We start from the raw sequence: 14814 nt of genomic DNA on the forward strand, positions 1-14814 counted from the left end.
CTCTTTGCGACTCCATGGACCTCAGCATGCCAGGCCTCCCTGTCCATCACCTACTCCCAGAGTTTACCCAAACTCATGTCCATTGAGTCGGTGATGCCATCCAACCATCTCATCCTCTGTCGTCCCCTTCTCCTCCTGCCTTCAATCTTTCCCAGCATCAGGGTCTTTTCCAATGAATCAGCTCTTTGCATCAGGTGGCCAAAGTATTGGAGTTTCAGCTTCAACATCAGTCCTTCCAATGAACACTCAGGACTGATCTCCTTTAGGATGGACTGTTTGGGTCTCCTTGCAGTTCAAGGAACTCTCAAGAGTGTTCTCCAACTCCACAGTTCAAAGGCATCAATTCTTTGGCACTCAGCTATCTTTACAGTCCAACTCTCACATCCATACATGACTACTGGGGAAACCACAGCTTTGACTAGAGGGACCTTTGTTGGCAAAGTAATGTGTCTGCTTTTTAATATGCTGTCTAGGTTGGTCATAACTTTCCTTCCAAGGAGTAAGCGTCTTTTCATTTCATGGCTGCAGTCACTATCTGCAGTGATTTTGGAGACCAAGAAAATAAAGTCAGCCACTGTTTCCACTGTTTCCCCATCTATTTGCCATGAAGTGATGGGACCAGATGCCATGATCTTAGTTTTCTGAATGTTGAGCTTTAAGTCAACATTTTCACTCTCCTCTTTCACTTTCATCAAGAGGCTCTTTAGTTCCTCTTCACTTTCTGCCATAAGGGTGGTATCATCTGCATATCTGAAGTTATTGTTATTTCTCCTGGCAATCTTGATTCCAGCTTGTGCTTCATCCAGCCCAGCATTTCTCATAATGTACTTTGCTGCTGCTGCTAAGTCACGTCAGTCGTGTCTGACTTTGTGCTACCCTATAGATGGCAGCCCACCAGGCTCCTCCATCCGTGGGATTCTCCAGGCAAGAACACTGGAGTGGGTAATGTACTCTGCATATAAGTTAAATAAGCAGGGTGACAATATACAGCCTTGACGTACTCCTTTTCCTATTTGGAGCCAGTCTGTTGTTCCATGTCCAGTTCTAACTGTTGCTTCCTGACCTGCATACAGATTTCTCAAGAGGCAGGTCAGGTGGTCTGGTATTCCCACCTCTTTCAGAAGTTTCCACAGTTTATTGTGATCCACACAGTCAAAGGCTTTGTAGCTGCTGTGTTCATAGAAATTCTAGGGAATTCCTTAGCAGTCCAGTGGTTAGGACTTTCACTGCCGAGGGCGTTGGTTCAATCCCTTGTTGGGGAACTAAGATCTTGCAAGCCACTCAGCATAGCCTAAATAAATAAATAACATTTTTTTTAATTTTTAAAAATTAAAAAAGTTAAACAAAAAATCCTATATGTGAAGTGTTAGTCACACAGTCATGTCTGACCCTTTGCAACCCCATGGACTGTAGCCCACCAGGCTCCTCTGTCTGTGGAATTCTCCAGGCAAGAATACTGGAGTGGGTCGCCATCCTTCCTCCAGGGGATCTTCCCAACCCAGGGATTGAACCCAGGTTTTCCCGCATTGCAGGCAGATTCTTCACCATCTGAGCCAGCAGGGAAGCCTTTTGTGTAGGTGCAAGCATATTTCTATATGAACACTTCACTAAATCCTTTGGCAAAGCCTTACCCAAGCATTTACATATTGAGATATACATTTTTTTTAATTTAAAGCATAATATACACAAAGGTGCACAAATCTTAAGTGTAAGCTGAATGAATTTTCATAAAATGAACACACCCACACAACCAGTATCCAGATCAAGAAACCAAAGCATTTCCTAGAAACCTCTTATGCACCTTCTAGTCACCACTCTTCCCAAAGATAACCACTAGTCCAATTTCTAACATTACAGATTAGTTTTGCCTCTTTTTGAACATAATACAAATGGAATCATTTTGTACACACACACACACACACACACATTTTAACATCTGCCTTCTTTTGCTTCAAAATTCACTCATTGTTGCCTATAGCTGTAATTTTTATTCTAAGGTACGTACAGGTTACCACTGGATACGTATTTTTAAGTTAATGACTTTGTCCTTTAAATTGTATTAAGGGTTAGTGATTTTCAGAAAATAGGATTGTAGATGGGTTATTTCTCTACTCATTTATTTCGTCATAGTAAAAGGAGCATATATTCAACACATTTATTCTAAAAGGTGTGCATTAGTTCTTTTTAAGACATTTTTTATACATTTATATTTTTTAAAGATTTATTTATGCTATTTTTGGCTGTGTTGCTTCTTCATTGCCCTATGCAGACTTTCTCCAGTTGCCATGAGCAAGGGTTATGAGGTTTATTGTGGTGCACAGGCTTCTCATTGCATTGGCTTCTCTTGTTGCAGAGCTCGGGCTTTAGAACTTGGGTTCATTAGTTGTGGCACATGGGCTTAGTTACTCCTCAGCATGTGGGATCTTCCTGGACCAGGGATCAAACCTGTGTCCCCAGCATTGGTAGGCAGATTCTTAACCACTGGACTGCCAGGGAAGCCCGTGTGGATTAGTTATGGAAGGCTGACACTCAAAAATTATCTGCAGCCTCCTGAGTTTTATCCTCTGCTCCTTTGCACAGTTGTACTGACTGATGCACAATCTTCTCCTTCCCCCAAACCCTTTTCCTTCAGTTCTTAGATGATTCATCACTTTTTCTGAGAATTTCTCTAGCTCTGCTTATGTCCTTTTGGGGAATCTGTATATAAGCTGAGTTTAGCATTTATGTCACTATGCACCATTCTGTTTGCTTGTCTCTCTGTGGACAAGGACTCTCATTGTCTTGCTTGCCATAGTATTCTTTTGTGTCTGGCATGTGGTTGGCATTTTAAAAATGTGTTGAACAAATAAAGACATGTCATCCCATATTTAGAGCCTTCTTGACCAGCCTGGGACCTTGCCTCCTTCACCTAGGCCTCTTTCTCTAGGACAAAGGTCTTGGCATATGAGTGTGGTTTTCTTTTTTTTCAATATTTATTTATTTATTTGGCAGTGCTGGGTGTTAGTTGTGGCCTTTGATCTTCATTTTGGCATGCAAACTCTTAGCTGCACCATATGGGACCTAGTTCCCTGACCAAGGAATGAACCCAGGCCCCCTGCATTGGGAGCATGGAATCTTAGCTACTGCACCACCAAGGAAGTCCCTGTGAATGTGTTTTCTGTGTGTCATGGACCTCCCTGCCCCAGCACCGCTACTGATACCATTATCTCTCTTCCTTCCCACCTATAATATTAGGTGCACCCATTTCTAAACTTGTATTCTGAGTGTTGTCTAGAGCTGGCCGTCACCTGAAACCACAGAAGGCCAGGAATGGCTTTGAGACAACAGGGCAGCTGTCCAGCACAACATCCTCCACTTTGGTTGAGTCAGCTTCCTCACAGGCACCATCTGTTCTCATTTTTTATTCTTTTTCAGGTGTGATAGGAGTATTCAAAATGCCTTTAAGGAATATGTCCGCAATAAAGATTTTAAACCTCTCTCAAAAATGGCCTACTCTCTCTGAAATATTTTCATATTAATTGCAGTAGGAACTTTCAAGATTCATATATTCCATTTTCTTTAGTACAAAAACACTGGTATTTCTGTTGGTGATGGTGCAAGTCTGGGTGCAACTGGGAGAGAGAATCCACACCGCAATTTCAACAAGGACGAATTAATTATCAGGAATTCCTTGGTTGCCTAGTGGTTAGGATTCTGGGCTTTCACTGCTGTGGCCCAGGTTCAATCCCTGGTCAGGGAACTGAGATTCTACACAGCCAAAGGGGCAAAAAAAAAAAAAAAAGAGAGAGAGAAAGAAAATCAACTATAAAAGTGAAGTGAAAGTCACTCAGTCATGTCTGACTCTTTGCGACCCCATGGACTGTTATAGTCCATGGAATTCTCTAGGCCAGAATACTGAAATGGGTAGTCTTTCCTTTCTCCAGGGATCTTCCCAGTCTATGGATGGAGTGAACCCAGGTCTCCTGCGTTGCAGATGGATTCTTTACCAGCTGAGCCACAAGGGAAGCCCCAACTATAAAAGGGAGTTAGAGAAATGAGGGATTGGATTATATATTAGTTTCCTAGGGCTGCCATGACAAATTACCACAAACTGAGTGCCTTAAGACAACACAAGGACTTTCCTGCTGGTTCAGTGGTTAAGAATCTGCCTGCCAATGCAGGGGACATGGGTTCGATCCCTGGTCCAGAAAGATTCCACATGCTATGGGGCAACTAAGCCTGTGTGCCATAACTACTGAAGCCTGTGTGCTCTAGAGCCCGTGCTCCCCAACAAGAAAAGTCACTGCAATGAGAAGCTCTCGCATCACAACTAAAGACTAGCCCCCACTCTCCACAACTAGATAAAGCCTGTGGGCAGCAATGAAGACCCAGTGCAGCCAAAACTAAAAATAAATAAATACAATTTTAAAAAGACAACACAAACCTATTCTGGAGACTAGAATTCTGAAATCAAGGCATCAGCAGGGCCATACGCCCTTTGAGATGCTAAGTAGAATCTTTCCTTGCCTCTTCCCAGCTTCAGTGTTTGCTGGCAATCTCTGGCCTTGGATTTGTAGATGCATCACTCCAGTCTCTGTCTCTGTTACCACAAGGCATTCTTCCTACGTGTCTCTCTGTGTATCTTCACATGGCCTTCTCCTTTCCGTGTATCTCTGTTCAAATTTCCTTCTTACAAGGACACCAGTCATTGGAGTGAGCCCCTCCCCCTGCCCCAAATCCAGTATGAGTTCATTGATTATATCTGCAAAGAATCTATTTCCAAACAAGGTCATAGTCAAAGGAACTAGGGGTCATTTGGCAGTGCTAGATCTTAATCTCAGCTCGTGGGATCTTCTAGTTGCAGCACACAGGATATTTAGTTAGGGCACGTGGAATCTAGTTCCCTGACCAGGGACTGAAGCCATGGCCCCTGCATTGGGAGTTCAGAGTCTTAGCCACTGGACCACCAGGGAAGTCTCTTGAACATATCTTTTTGAGGGACGCAATTCTGCCCACTAGAGATAGTAAGATGTAAAGAGAATTCTACAGAATATAGGAAGAGTGGATCTGAGAGCAGCCACTAGGGCTTCCCTGGTGATTCAGTGATTAAGAGTCTGCCCTCCAAGGAAGTGGACTCGGGTTTGATCCTGGTCATGGAACCAAGATCCCACCTGCTGCGGAGCAACTAAGCTCATGCACCACAACTACGGAGTCCAAGCACCTTAGAGCTGGCATACCACAGCTAAAGAGAAGCCAAGCATGGCAACTAAGACCCAACATAGCCAAGTAAATACATAAATAATCCTGTTAAGAGCAGCCATTGTCCCTCAGCTGGAGATACTGCACCCAAGAAAGAGCCTCTATCTGGGCCTCCCAGGGGCTGAGATCCAGGATTTTGAAAAGTATTTATCTATCTATGGCTGCATTGGGTCTTCACTGCTGCATGCCAGCTTTCTCTAGTTGCAGTGACTAGGAACCGCTCTCTTGTTGTAGGGTGCTGGTTTCTCATCCTGGTGGTTTCTCTTGTTGCAGAGCCGGGGCTCTAGGGTGTGCAGCCTCAAGAGTTGTGGCGGACGGGCTTTACTGTCCCTCAGCATGTGGGATCTTCCTTGAGGGATCAAACCCACATCCCCTGCATTGGCGGGCAGATTCTTTACCACTGAGCCACCAGGGAAGCCTGGAGATGCAGAATTTTTTGGAGAGAACACAGAAGTCACTGGAGTGCCACTCTGGTGGAACTTGCTGGAAATCTTCCCTCTAGGGTACCAAGGAAAACTGTTCATGGGAATGTGTCTCACAGAGGCACTCCACTACAAACTACCCCGGGGTGTACCAGGGGAAGTTGCTGGTCACTGGTTGCTGCTGGCTGCTATGCACAGTGGGAACCCAGAAGCAAAGCCCTTTCTTCCTGCAGTGTTTCACCAGCTCTCTACTGATAAAACTTAGTAAGATGCCAGCTGGCAAAGAAAAAGTAGTTCTAGGGTCCAGCTCCATTTTCATAGAGCAGGCCAAAAGAGTGACATTTTTTTTCTGAGAGATAATAAATGAATAACTGTCACAGTGTTATATGTCTGTTTCAGATACTAATAGGCAGCTTCCTTCACCCATTTTTTTTTTAAGTTGGGGATAACTGCTTTACAATGTTGCGTTAGTTTCTGCTGTACAATGAAGTGAATCAGCTGTATGTATACATATATCCCCTCCGTCTTGGAGCCCCCTCCCACCCAGCCCCAGTGTCACCCCTCTAGGTCATCCCAGAGCATCAAGCTGAGCTCCCCGTGCTGTACAGCAGTGTCCCACTAGCTGTCTATTTTATACATGGTAGTGTGTATGTCAGGCCTAATCTCCCAATTCATCCCACCCTCCCCTTCCCTCTATGTTCAAATGTGTGTTCTCTATTCCTACCCAGCAAATAGGTTCATCTGTACCGTTTTTCTAGATTCCACTTATATGCATTAATGTATGATATTTGTTTTCTCTTTCTGACTTACTTCACTCTGTATTACAGACTCTAGAGCCATCCCATCTCTACCAATAACTCAATTTTGTTCCTTTTTATGGCTGAGTAATATTCCACTCTAAACATGTACCACATCTTCTTTCCCTTCCCCCTTCCCGACTCTCTCCAGTCCTCCCGTCTCCCCTCCCCTGACATCTTCCTCATAAGCCCCCTCACTTCACCATTCAGTTCCTCCAAACTTGACACCTGTCTATCATACCCTCCCCATGCACAAAAGGAGGCAAGGTTATAAGTGGTGGCAGGTGGGGAAGAGAAGAGGTAAACCATAGGCAGGACCAACTTCCCCAGGTAAATAAAAATTCTAGGAAGTAGCTGACCAGAGTGAAAGAGCCCCCAGAGGTGGTCTAAAAAGCTCCTCACTAGGGGAATGAAATTGGTGCTGGTACCTGGCTGGACTAAGTACTTCCCGGTGGAGGGGACTGAGGCTGACGGAAGCAATGGAGCCAATGGCCATCTTATATACAGGCATATAAACTCCAAACTCCTCGGGACAGGCACCTGTCTGTTGCCACAGCATGGCACACAGACATTGCAATTTTGCTGAATAGTTGATGCGAACCAGAGTAACAACCCAAACTCAAAGTGTCCTATCACTTCTCACAGGTGGTTCTTTTTGTTTCTTAATTAAATATTACTTTTGGCTGTGCTGGGTCTTCATTGCTGTGCGCAGGCTTTCTCTAGTTGCAGTGAACGGGCTCCTTGGCTTCTCTTGTTGCGGAGCACGGGCTCTAGAGAGTGGGCTCAGTAGTTGTGGCACATGAGTTTAGTTGCCCCACAGTATTTGGAATCTTCACAGAGCAGAGATCGAACTCATGTCCCCTGCATTGGCAGGCAAATTCTTAACCACTGGACCACGGGGGAAGTCCACAGGGGTGGTTCTTGGCAAAGGGTTTTAAGTGCATTTCTCTCATCTCAACACCCTGTGGCCACAACCCAGCCTAATCCACCCTGGATGATCTAGAGCTCAGGCCAGATGCTTCTGCAAACAAAGATACTGAGCAGAGCAGCTGGCTTGAGGACCAGAAGGGATAGCGTACTCTGTGAGAAGGAAGAGGCAGTTTATTTATCATCCTTTTTACCTGCAGCCTGAGACTTATTTATCAGGCACATTCAGATGTGCCTTCTCACTTGATCTTCTCATTCCATTTTGAGACAAGTATGGCAGGATTTATTGTTCCCATTTTACAGTTGAGACCACTAAGGCCAGGACCAGTTAAGCAGATGTGAGACCCAGAGTCTAACAGGGTCCAGGGATTCTGAAGAATAGATACATGGATGTGCCAATCTCCAGCCACATCACCTGCTCCACTGAAGGCTGGGAGGGGCCTCTAATCACTGATCACCACACACTGGCCTTGCCTGGGGTATGTACACAGGTAGTGCGTAAGGTAAGAGTTGTTGAAAGGGTAGTTACAAAGAGGGGTGAGGCAGGACTGTGAGGGTACGAAGGCTCATCACTGTTGGCCTGAGTTGAGGGCCAAGCCCTCCCCAACCAGATTCTCAGAAACCAGGCCCTTTCTTTAGCCTACTTCCTTTACCCTTGGCATTGACTTCTTCAGCAGACTTAGAGAATCAAAACTCAGATCAGGTTTGCTCTGCCCTTGAAAGCGTTTCATTAACCTGCAATCTGGGAAATACCTCTGTGTTTAAGCAGGCAGGTTTAAGTGAAAGCCTACAGGAGGCCTCTCAATTTACCAAGATGGAGAGGGATCTCTACTTAGAGCTGGATGCATTGCCATACCAGCAGGGACCCTCCTCATGCACCTGTGTAGCCAGCCCTGCTCCAGGGGAAGATAGAACACTTCTAGTTGAACCAGTTGTTGCTTATTCTCACCAGAAGTCTCATGATGGATTTCCAGAGGACCCAGCCAGCCTTGTACTACAGAGAGTGGCTGTAGTCCTAGGACACCTATCTGGTTGAGTCTTTCGTTACAGAGTTGGGGAGTCTTCACGTCCCACACCAACACTAACCAGTGCTGGTCTTTTTACATCATCCTTTCTGGGTCATTACTCTTATTACTCAATCCCATAGAAGAGAATTATGTTGGGCCGAGTCTTAATCTTCATTCAGGCCCGATTTTAGGCTTTAGTCTTTTTTGTTCTATCAGGAAAAATAAGTACTAGTTTGTACCAGCGAATCCTAGGGAAAGAGAACTAGTGGAGGCATGGGCTTTGGTAAAGCAGTGGGGGCGCGTTCACAGTCCAGAAGCCAGTACAAGCCCATTACCTACCCCCAACAGCAGGCTCCTGGTTTAAAAGTTTCACGAAGCAGCCTCTCTAAGCAGCAGGATCCCTGATCCCTTACTGCTAAGGATTATTTACACACCCCATCAGCCAGGCTCCTCTTCAGAGTGCTCGTGGGAACCCGTCCTCTATAGAAACCTCTCCTGTAGGAAGAGGTACATAACAGTCGGGTGAAGTGAACGCCCCAGCCTCCTCCTCACTTTGACTCAGCCCAGGCTCTCCAGGACACCGTGCGAGCAAAGAAGCTTGAGTCGGCACCAGCGCTAATCTCTGGCCCCGACCACCTCCTGCCAAACTTTTCCCTGGCAACCTGGTAACGTGATTCAGGAACCTAGAATGGAACTGGAAACCGACTCAATGGGGCCTCTCTAGGAAACTTTCACATATCGTTAGCACTCACTTCACGTTTATTGGTCTAAGAACGAAAGAACCGGAAGATGCCCTTAAAAAACGTGGCGGTAGTCTAGCTTCACCAGAGTTGTCTCAGTAGCTCTAGAAACTTGCCCTAGACTTCGGCCACTCGCCGGCCAGAAAAGAAGACGCCGTGCGGTCCACTTTAAGTTAATCGAGGACAGCACAATCTGGGTTCAACTATAATGGCGGCACCGCCCAATTGGCTTCTTACCCCTAGGCATGATGGCCGCCAGGCGGCTTCAGTTAGTTTCTCACCACCCCGGAAGACCAGGACCGGCGATTGGGCGGTGCCCAAAGGCTCCGAGAAGAAGGCCCTCGGCGGTTGGGCAGTGCTGGGTAAGACTAGTTTTAAAGGAGCCGGAGGTGGGAGCCGTCGAAGACCCGGGATCTGCGGGAGGCGGCGGTGAGCGGCGTGCGGGGGAGGGCACCGAGCGGCTGGAGAGAGGGCGGGAGGAGGGAGGGAAAGAAACTTTTGAGCCATCTGGACCCGGGCTGGGGAGAGCACTGGGCGGGGATCAGGGGAGGGCGGAGGGAGGGGGTCTGTGGGCGGGACCTCCCGGGATTGGAGTGAAGGGGTAACTGCTTGACAGTGGATCCCCGGGGATCCGGACTGAGTTCGTGATGCTCAAGCTCGGGCCGCCTCTGTCTGAGTGTAGCTTTACGGAGCCGAAGCTCACAGGGAGAGGAGGATACTCGCGCGGCGTCTGTTTGGAGGAACCGCGCTGGAGCATTGTGTCCGCGGGGATCCAGTCTAGGGGATCAGGTGGGAGGGAGGGCCGCCGGCTTGTGCGAGTATTGCTTCGGAGTGCTCAGCCACTCCCCGTGAAGAGATCCGGCGGAAACTGAGCCTCCGAGGACTGGGATCCCAGCTGATCCCGGGGATCTCAGGGCGGAATCTGCAGGGACAAAGGCCCCAGGAAGCTCGGCCGTGGGAGAACTGGGACCGCTGCAACTCAGATTCTCGCGGCTCAGACAGGGTGATCGCGGATCGCCGCGGCGGCAGAGGGGAGACACCCGTTCCCGGTAGCCAGGCGAGGGCGCCCTTACGCGCCCCAGGGCTCCGAACCGTGGGCTACCGGGAGCCGCGGGCGGACCATGAAGGGTGGAGCCCCACGGGAGGGGCTGGCCCTCACTCCCCGCTCCCCCGCTCCCCTCCTACCCCAGGCTGGAACCTGGGATCCCCCAGGGACTCCCCGGAGCCGCCGCTTCCCCCATGGACTTGCCCGGGGACTCCAGGTGAGAGCGCACCCCGCCCGCCTGTCTTGAGCCCGGGAAACGGGGAGCCTGGTGGCCGTACCGGGGAAACCACAGGGCCAACAACAGGCTTAGGCGACCGTCCTCTGCTTTTCTCATCCTTCAGCACGCCTGGCCGGCAGCGTCTGTGCCGCCAACCCCATGCTGGAGCATTATGGGGAGCCAAGAGCCCAAAACGGCCGAAACTGCAGCCTCTCGGGGCCCCTTCGCCCTTGGAAAAAGCCTCTCGGCGGGTCCTGGCCGTGGTCCTGGAAGATGTCATGGCTGCCCGCATGGTGAGCCTCTTGAACTGAGAGGCCCCCTTCTTCATCAGGTCCCCTCAGTAGGAAAGTCAAACTAGGTCAAGTGAAGATCACTGAGGTCCAAACACCTCATTCTCACACTCATCAGTCAGTCTCCCTAATGCTTTTTTTTTTTTTTTTTGCTTGGCTTTCACTTACTCCAACCTGGAATTGGGCAGGTCTCTGGTGCCAAAACCACATCCCCACAATTCTTAAGTGTGAGAAACTCCCCTGCTTTCTTCCCAGCCCAATTTCTAGGCAATCCTTGGGAAGCAGGCTGAGGTCTTTGGCTCCATTGCACAGATTAGAAAAACTGAGGCCCCAACTAGGCAATGACTCACTCCAGGTCACCCTGTCCTTTTCATTTATGCAAATAGCCTGGGTGACATTACCCAGGCCCCATACCAAGTAGCTCGGGCCATAACTGACCTCTTCTTTGGGGATTGCAAATGAATTCTAGCCACTATTTCTGTCATCTTGATGGCATAGGGCACTGTTAGGCATAGGGAGGCCCTTTTTGGTCCAGCTTCATTCTGTCACCTTCCTCTTGACATCTCCTCCTCTCTGAGGTCCCCCTGGAGCCCCAAGAAGAGAGTTCCACCCCACGACACCACAGCAACCATCGGGATTCTGTTCGCAGCCAGCCGCCTGCCTCACCACCCCGGCAGGCCATGTGGTCCCCACAAGCCAGGTGAGAATGGCAGAATGGGGGGGAGGAGCTGGGAACACAGCTGAGCCCCACTCATCTTCCCGTTCCCTCTCTAGGCCTCCCGACCCATTGCACCTATGTCGAGAGCCCTTGAGCCGTATCCGTCGGCCCCCTTCCACCCCAAGGCGGCAATCAAGGACAACACCTGGCCCAGACGAGGGGCCTTCACAAAAGGTGGACCAGGTGCACCAGCCCACCCTGGTGGTGATGCTGCAGGACATTGCCAGCTCCAGACCCCGAGCTGAGGTATGGGAACTTCAGGGAAAGATGTCAGGGGTTCAGTTGGGGGCAGGCATGTCACTGGGCATAGAAGAAAGTTGTGGGAGGACTATGTCTGGGGTGGATTTTGCTCAGAGAAAGGAGGATGGCATTTTAGATTGGAAGACATTGCCTGAACAAAGACCTATATGAAAAAGTCTTTAGCATGAACCCAGGCAGGCATCTGGAGACTGACAGAGTTGGGATAGGGGAGCTACGGAGGCCACAGGGGGCTTCCCTGCCTCCCCATAAACACCCCCTGTTTATATCCAGGGCTTTGCTGATGAGGCTCCCAACTTCATCATCCCAGCGAGAAGGTGAGAGGGCTGGGAAGGGATTATGAAGACGTGTAGGTGGCAGCTCTTATCCAGGCAGCCAAAGCTAGGGGCATCAGACTTTACATGTCCAGTGCTTCCTTGCAGCACCTTCAGAAGCATTAAGGGACAGGGGAGGTCCTGGCTCAGGTGGGATCTGAATGTGAAAGGTTCCTCTGCCTTTAACTTGCGCCTTCACCCCAGAGCTGAGCCCAAGGTGATGGTTCACCAGCCAAAGCCTCCGTCCAGGGACCTGCCAGCCCCATCCCGTCCATCTGCCCTGTCTGCAAACCCTCTGGCGAGCCCACCACCAGGTAAGGACTCAGATGGATGAGAAGGAGGGTTCTGGAAAATTCTAGCTGAGCTTAGAAGTGTCAGATGCAGAGGTGGGGATGGGGCTTAACTCCCTCTCAGGGTGGAGCTTGGTGTGTGAAGATGGAGTTTAGAGTTCAGAGACGTCTGAACTTCTGAATTTAAGCCTTGGTATTTTAGGGCTGGGCTTATTCCTCAGTGGGCAAAGGTTAGTGTTTGGGGGAGGGACTAAGGTTCCTAAGTGGGGCTTAGACAGGTCAGAATATGCACCTGACCCTCTCCTTTCCTCAGCCCCAGATCCTGTTCTGGAGCCCCCATCGACCCCACCGCCGTCCAGCCTTTTACGCCCCCGCCTCAGTCCCTGGGGCTTGGCCCCCCTCTTCCATTCCGTCCGCTCCAAGCTGGAGAGCTTTGCTGACATCTTCCTCACACCCAACAAAGCCCCGCGGCCCCCACCCCCATCACCCCCCATGAAGTTGGAGTTGAAGATTGCCATCTCAGAGGCCGGGCAGCCCGGGGCTTCTGAGGGCACTGTGACAGTCAGTCCCCGGCCCCCTATCCGCCAATGGCGGGCCCAAGACCAGAACCCCTCAGCAACTCTCACTAAGCCCTCTCTGGGCCGAAGCCACTCCTGCCCTGACCTGGGGCCCCCTGGCCCAGATCCCTGCAGCTGGCCCCCTGTTCCAGCCCCCTCAAGCCGGCCACGGCCTCGGCGGCACACGGTGGGTGGTGGAGAGATGGCCAAAGCCCCACCACCCCCTCGGCCCTGTCTCCGGAAAGAGGTCTTCCCTCTTGGAGGAGTGGGAGCCTCTCCTCCCCTCGTCACATCTTGTTCGTCTACTGCATCCACCTCTTCCTTCTCTGAACCTGCAGAACCCAGGTAGTGCTCTTGATAAACCCTCCTTAAAGCTCTGGCCACAGGAGGGGGCCCAGCCTCCTACCCTAGTATCCAGTGGGCAGGAGAGGGGGAGGCAGCTGGGAATGCTGTTTGGCTCTGAGCCTTGACCTTCTCTACAGGTTGAGCTCAACCAAGAGAAAGGAGCCAAGGGCCCCAGAAGACCAGGTGCTTCCAGATTCCGAGACCAAGGTAGGGGTACAGGTGAACGGGGAGGAGACAAGTGGGAGCCTGAGTCCACGCTGCACTTTTTACCCTCTGCCCCATCTCTGCAGACCATCGGGAAGGTTTCTCGATTCAGAATACGCAGGACACCGGCCCGTTCTCAAATAAACCTCACACCAATGGGGCTGCCTCGGCCAGTCAGGTGAGAAGCTTGTCGTGCATGGATCTGAAGCAGGTGTAGGCTCAGGTCCCCTGAGTGTGGCTCTGCTTCCTCTCAGTCAAGCTTGGAGGACTCCATTTGTTCTGGACGTGGTTTGCATATAGAACCATCTGTCTGCCTCAGGCAGCACTCCTGGCTCCTGACAGATCCAAGAAACTGAAATATAGACCAGGCCTTATTTATCCCTTCTCCAGGCCCACTAGCCCCAGGTTTCTCAGTGACGTCTGCTCTTGGCTCGTAGGTTGAACAAGAAGGAGTTCAGCTTGGAAGAAATTTACACCAACAAGAATTACCAGTCACCCACAACCAGGAGGTGAGAAACTTTGAAGGCTTAGGGGTGACAGAGGGAAAACTGGAATCAGGGGGCATGCTGGTAACCTGGACTCCTCCCTGCCTGGTCCAGGACCTTTGAGACCATCTTTGAGGAACCCCGGGAGCGCAATGGGACTCTGATTTTCACCAGCTCAAGGAAGCTCCGGCGGACTGTAGAATTTCGGGACAGCAGTCTTCCTCGATCCCGGCGGCCATCTCGAGGGGCCCGGGCTACAGCTGGCAGGACCCTTCCTCCCAGTCTGGCCCCCAGCCCAGATGTAGAACCCCTGCTGCAGCAGCGACTCCAGGAGCTGGACGCCTCACTCCTGGAGGAGGAGGAGGAAGGGGATCAAGATCAGCCCCATCGGACTTAGAAGCTCCATTTGTCTGTCCATGCGTCCTGAGGGGGTGGGGGGAAGTCTCTGAGGCAGTTATAATTTTTTCTCTATATTTCTAGTAAAGTTTTCGATATGTTTCTGATTCTTCTGTATGTCTCTAGCAGAGTTTGAGATTCACTGCCAGTACTGGCTGATGTTTCTACTTTGGCCTGTAAAACTGGGAAATGAGGGTGGTACCAGGAAAGACCATGAAGTGGGATATAGGGAATGGGGTAGAGGAATGGTCATTGGAGATACCTTCTTGGATTGAGAATTTTCCTATGCAGAGGGATACTTCTGAATCTGCTCCAGAAGATATTGTGACTCTGGACCCTGGTCAGGGACTGAGGGAATGCCCTGGTGGTCTAGGGGTTAGCATTCCATGTTTCCATTGCAGGGGCTGCAGGTTCCATTCCTGGTTGGAGGACTAAGAGCCTGCACACTGCGTGGCACAGCAAAAAAAAAAAAAAAAAAAAGGAAGAGGCTGAAAGTCCTAGAGTGGACTAAAGCCCTGTTCTAGATAGCCCTGAGTTCCTTCTAACACACAGGCCAAGAATCTG

General features: G+C 50.0%; 1 protein-coding gene and 1 long non-coding RNA gene across 6 annotated transcripts; one reads left to right on the forward strand and one right to left on the reverse strand.

The window, feature by feature from the left end:
- Nucleotides 1-1051: 1051 nt before the first annotated feature.
- On the reverse strand, nucleotides 1052-9455 carry LOC132343862 (uncharacterized). Its single transcript, XR_009492862.1, has 2 exons — nucleotides 9369-9455; nucleotides 1052-1291 (listed from the first exon to the last, which is right to left on the reverse strand). It is a non-coding gene; the product is annotated as an uncharacterized lncRNA (long non-coding RNA).
- Nucleotides 8952-14357, forward strand: PRR14 (proline rich 14). 5 transcript variants are annotated; one of them, XM_059881379.1, is made up of 12 exons: nucleotides 9451-9493; nucleotides 10322-10393; nucleotides 10518-10686; nucleotides 11262-11383; nucleotides 11458-11647; nucleotides 11933-11976; nucleotides 12178-12287; nucleotides 12577-13165; nucleotides 13303-13372; nucleotides 13456-13547; nucleotides 13807-13878; nucleotides 13969-14357. In XM_059881379.1, exons 2-12 carry the CDS (start codon nucleotides 10371-10373, stop codon nucleotides 14249-14251), a joined length of 1764 nt encoding a protein of 587 aa, XP_059737362.1. In that variant the 5' UTR covers nucleotides 9451-9493; nucleotides 10322-10370; the 3' UTR covers nucleotides 14252-14357.
- The last annotated feature ends 457 nt before the right edge of the window (nucleotides 14358-14814 follow it).

Source organism: Bos taurus, chromosome 25 (genome assembly GCF_002263795.3).
Source record: "Bos taurus isolate L1 Dominette 01449 registration number 42190680 breed Hereford chromosome 25, ARS-UCD2.0, whole genome shotgun sequence".
Taxonomy (NCBI): domain Eukaryota; kingdom Metazoa; phylum Chordata; class Mammalia; order Artiodactyla; family Bovidae; genus Bos; species Bos taurus.

Excerpts from the sequence above, each read along its gene's own strand:
- PRR14 (XM_005224921.5), top strand. The coding sequence starts at position 9,340 with ATGGCGGCACCGCCCAATTGGCTTCTTACCCCTAGGCATGATGGCCGC. Across the intron at positions 10,687-11,261 it reads ATGTCATGGCTGCCCGCATG|GTCCCCCTGGAGCCCCAAGA; the intron begins GTGAGCCTCTTG and ends CTCCTCTCTGAG. Across the intron at positions 12,288-12,576 it reads TCTGGCGAGCCCACCACCAG|CCCCAGATCCTGTTCTGGAG; the intron begins GTAAGGACTCAG and ends TCCTTTCCTCAG.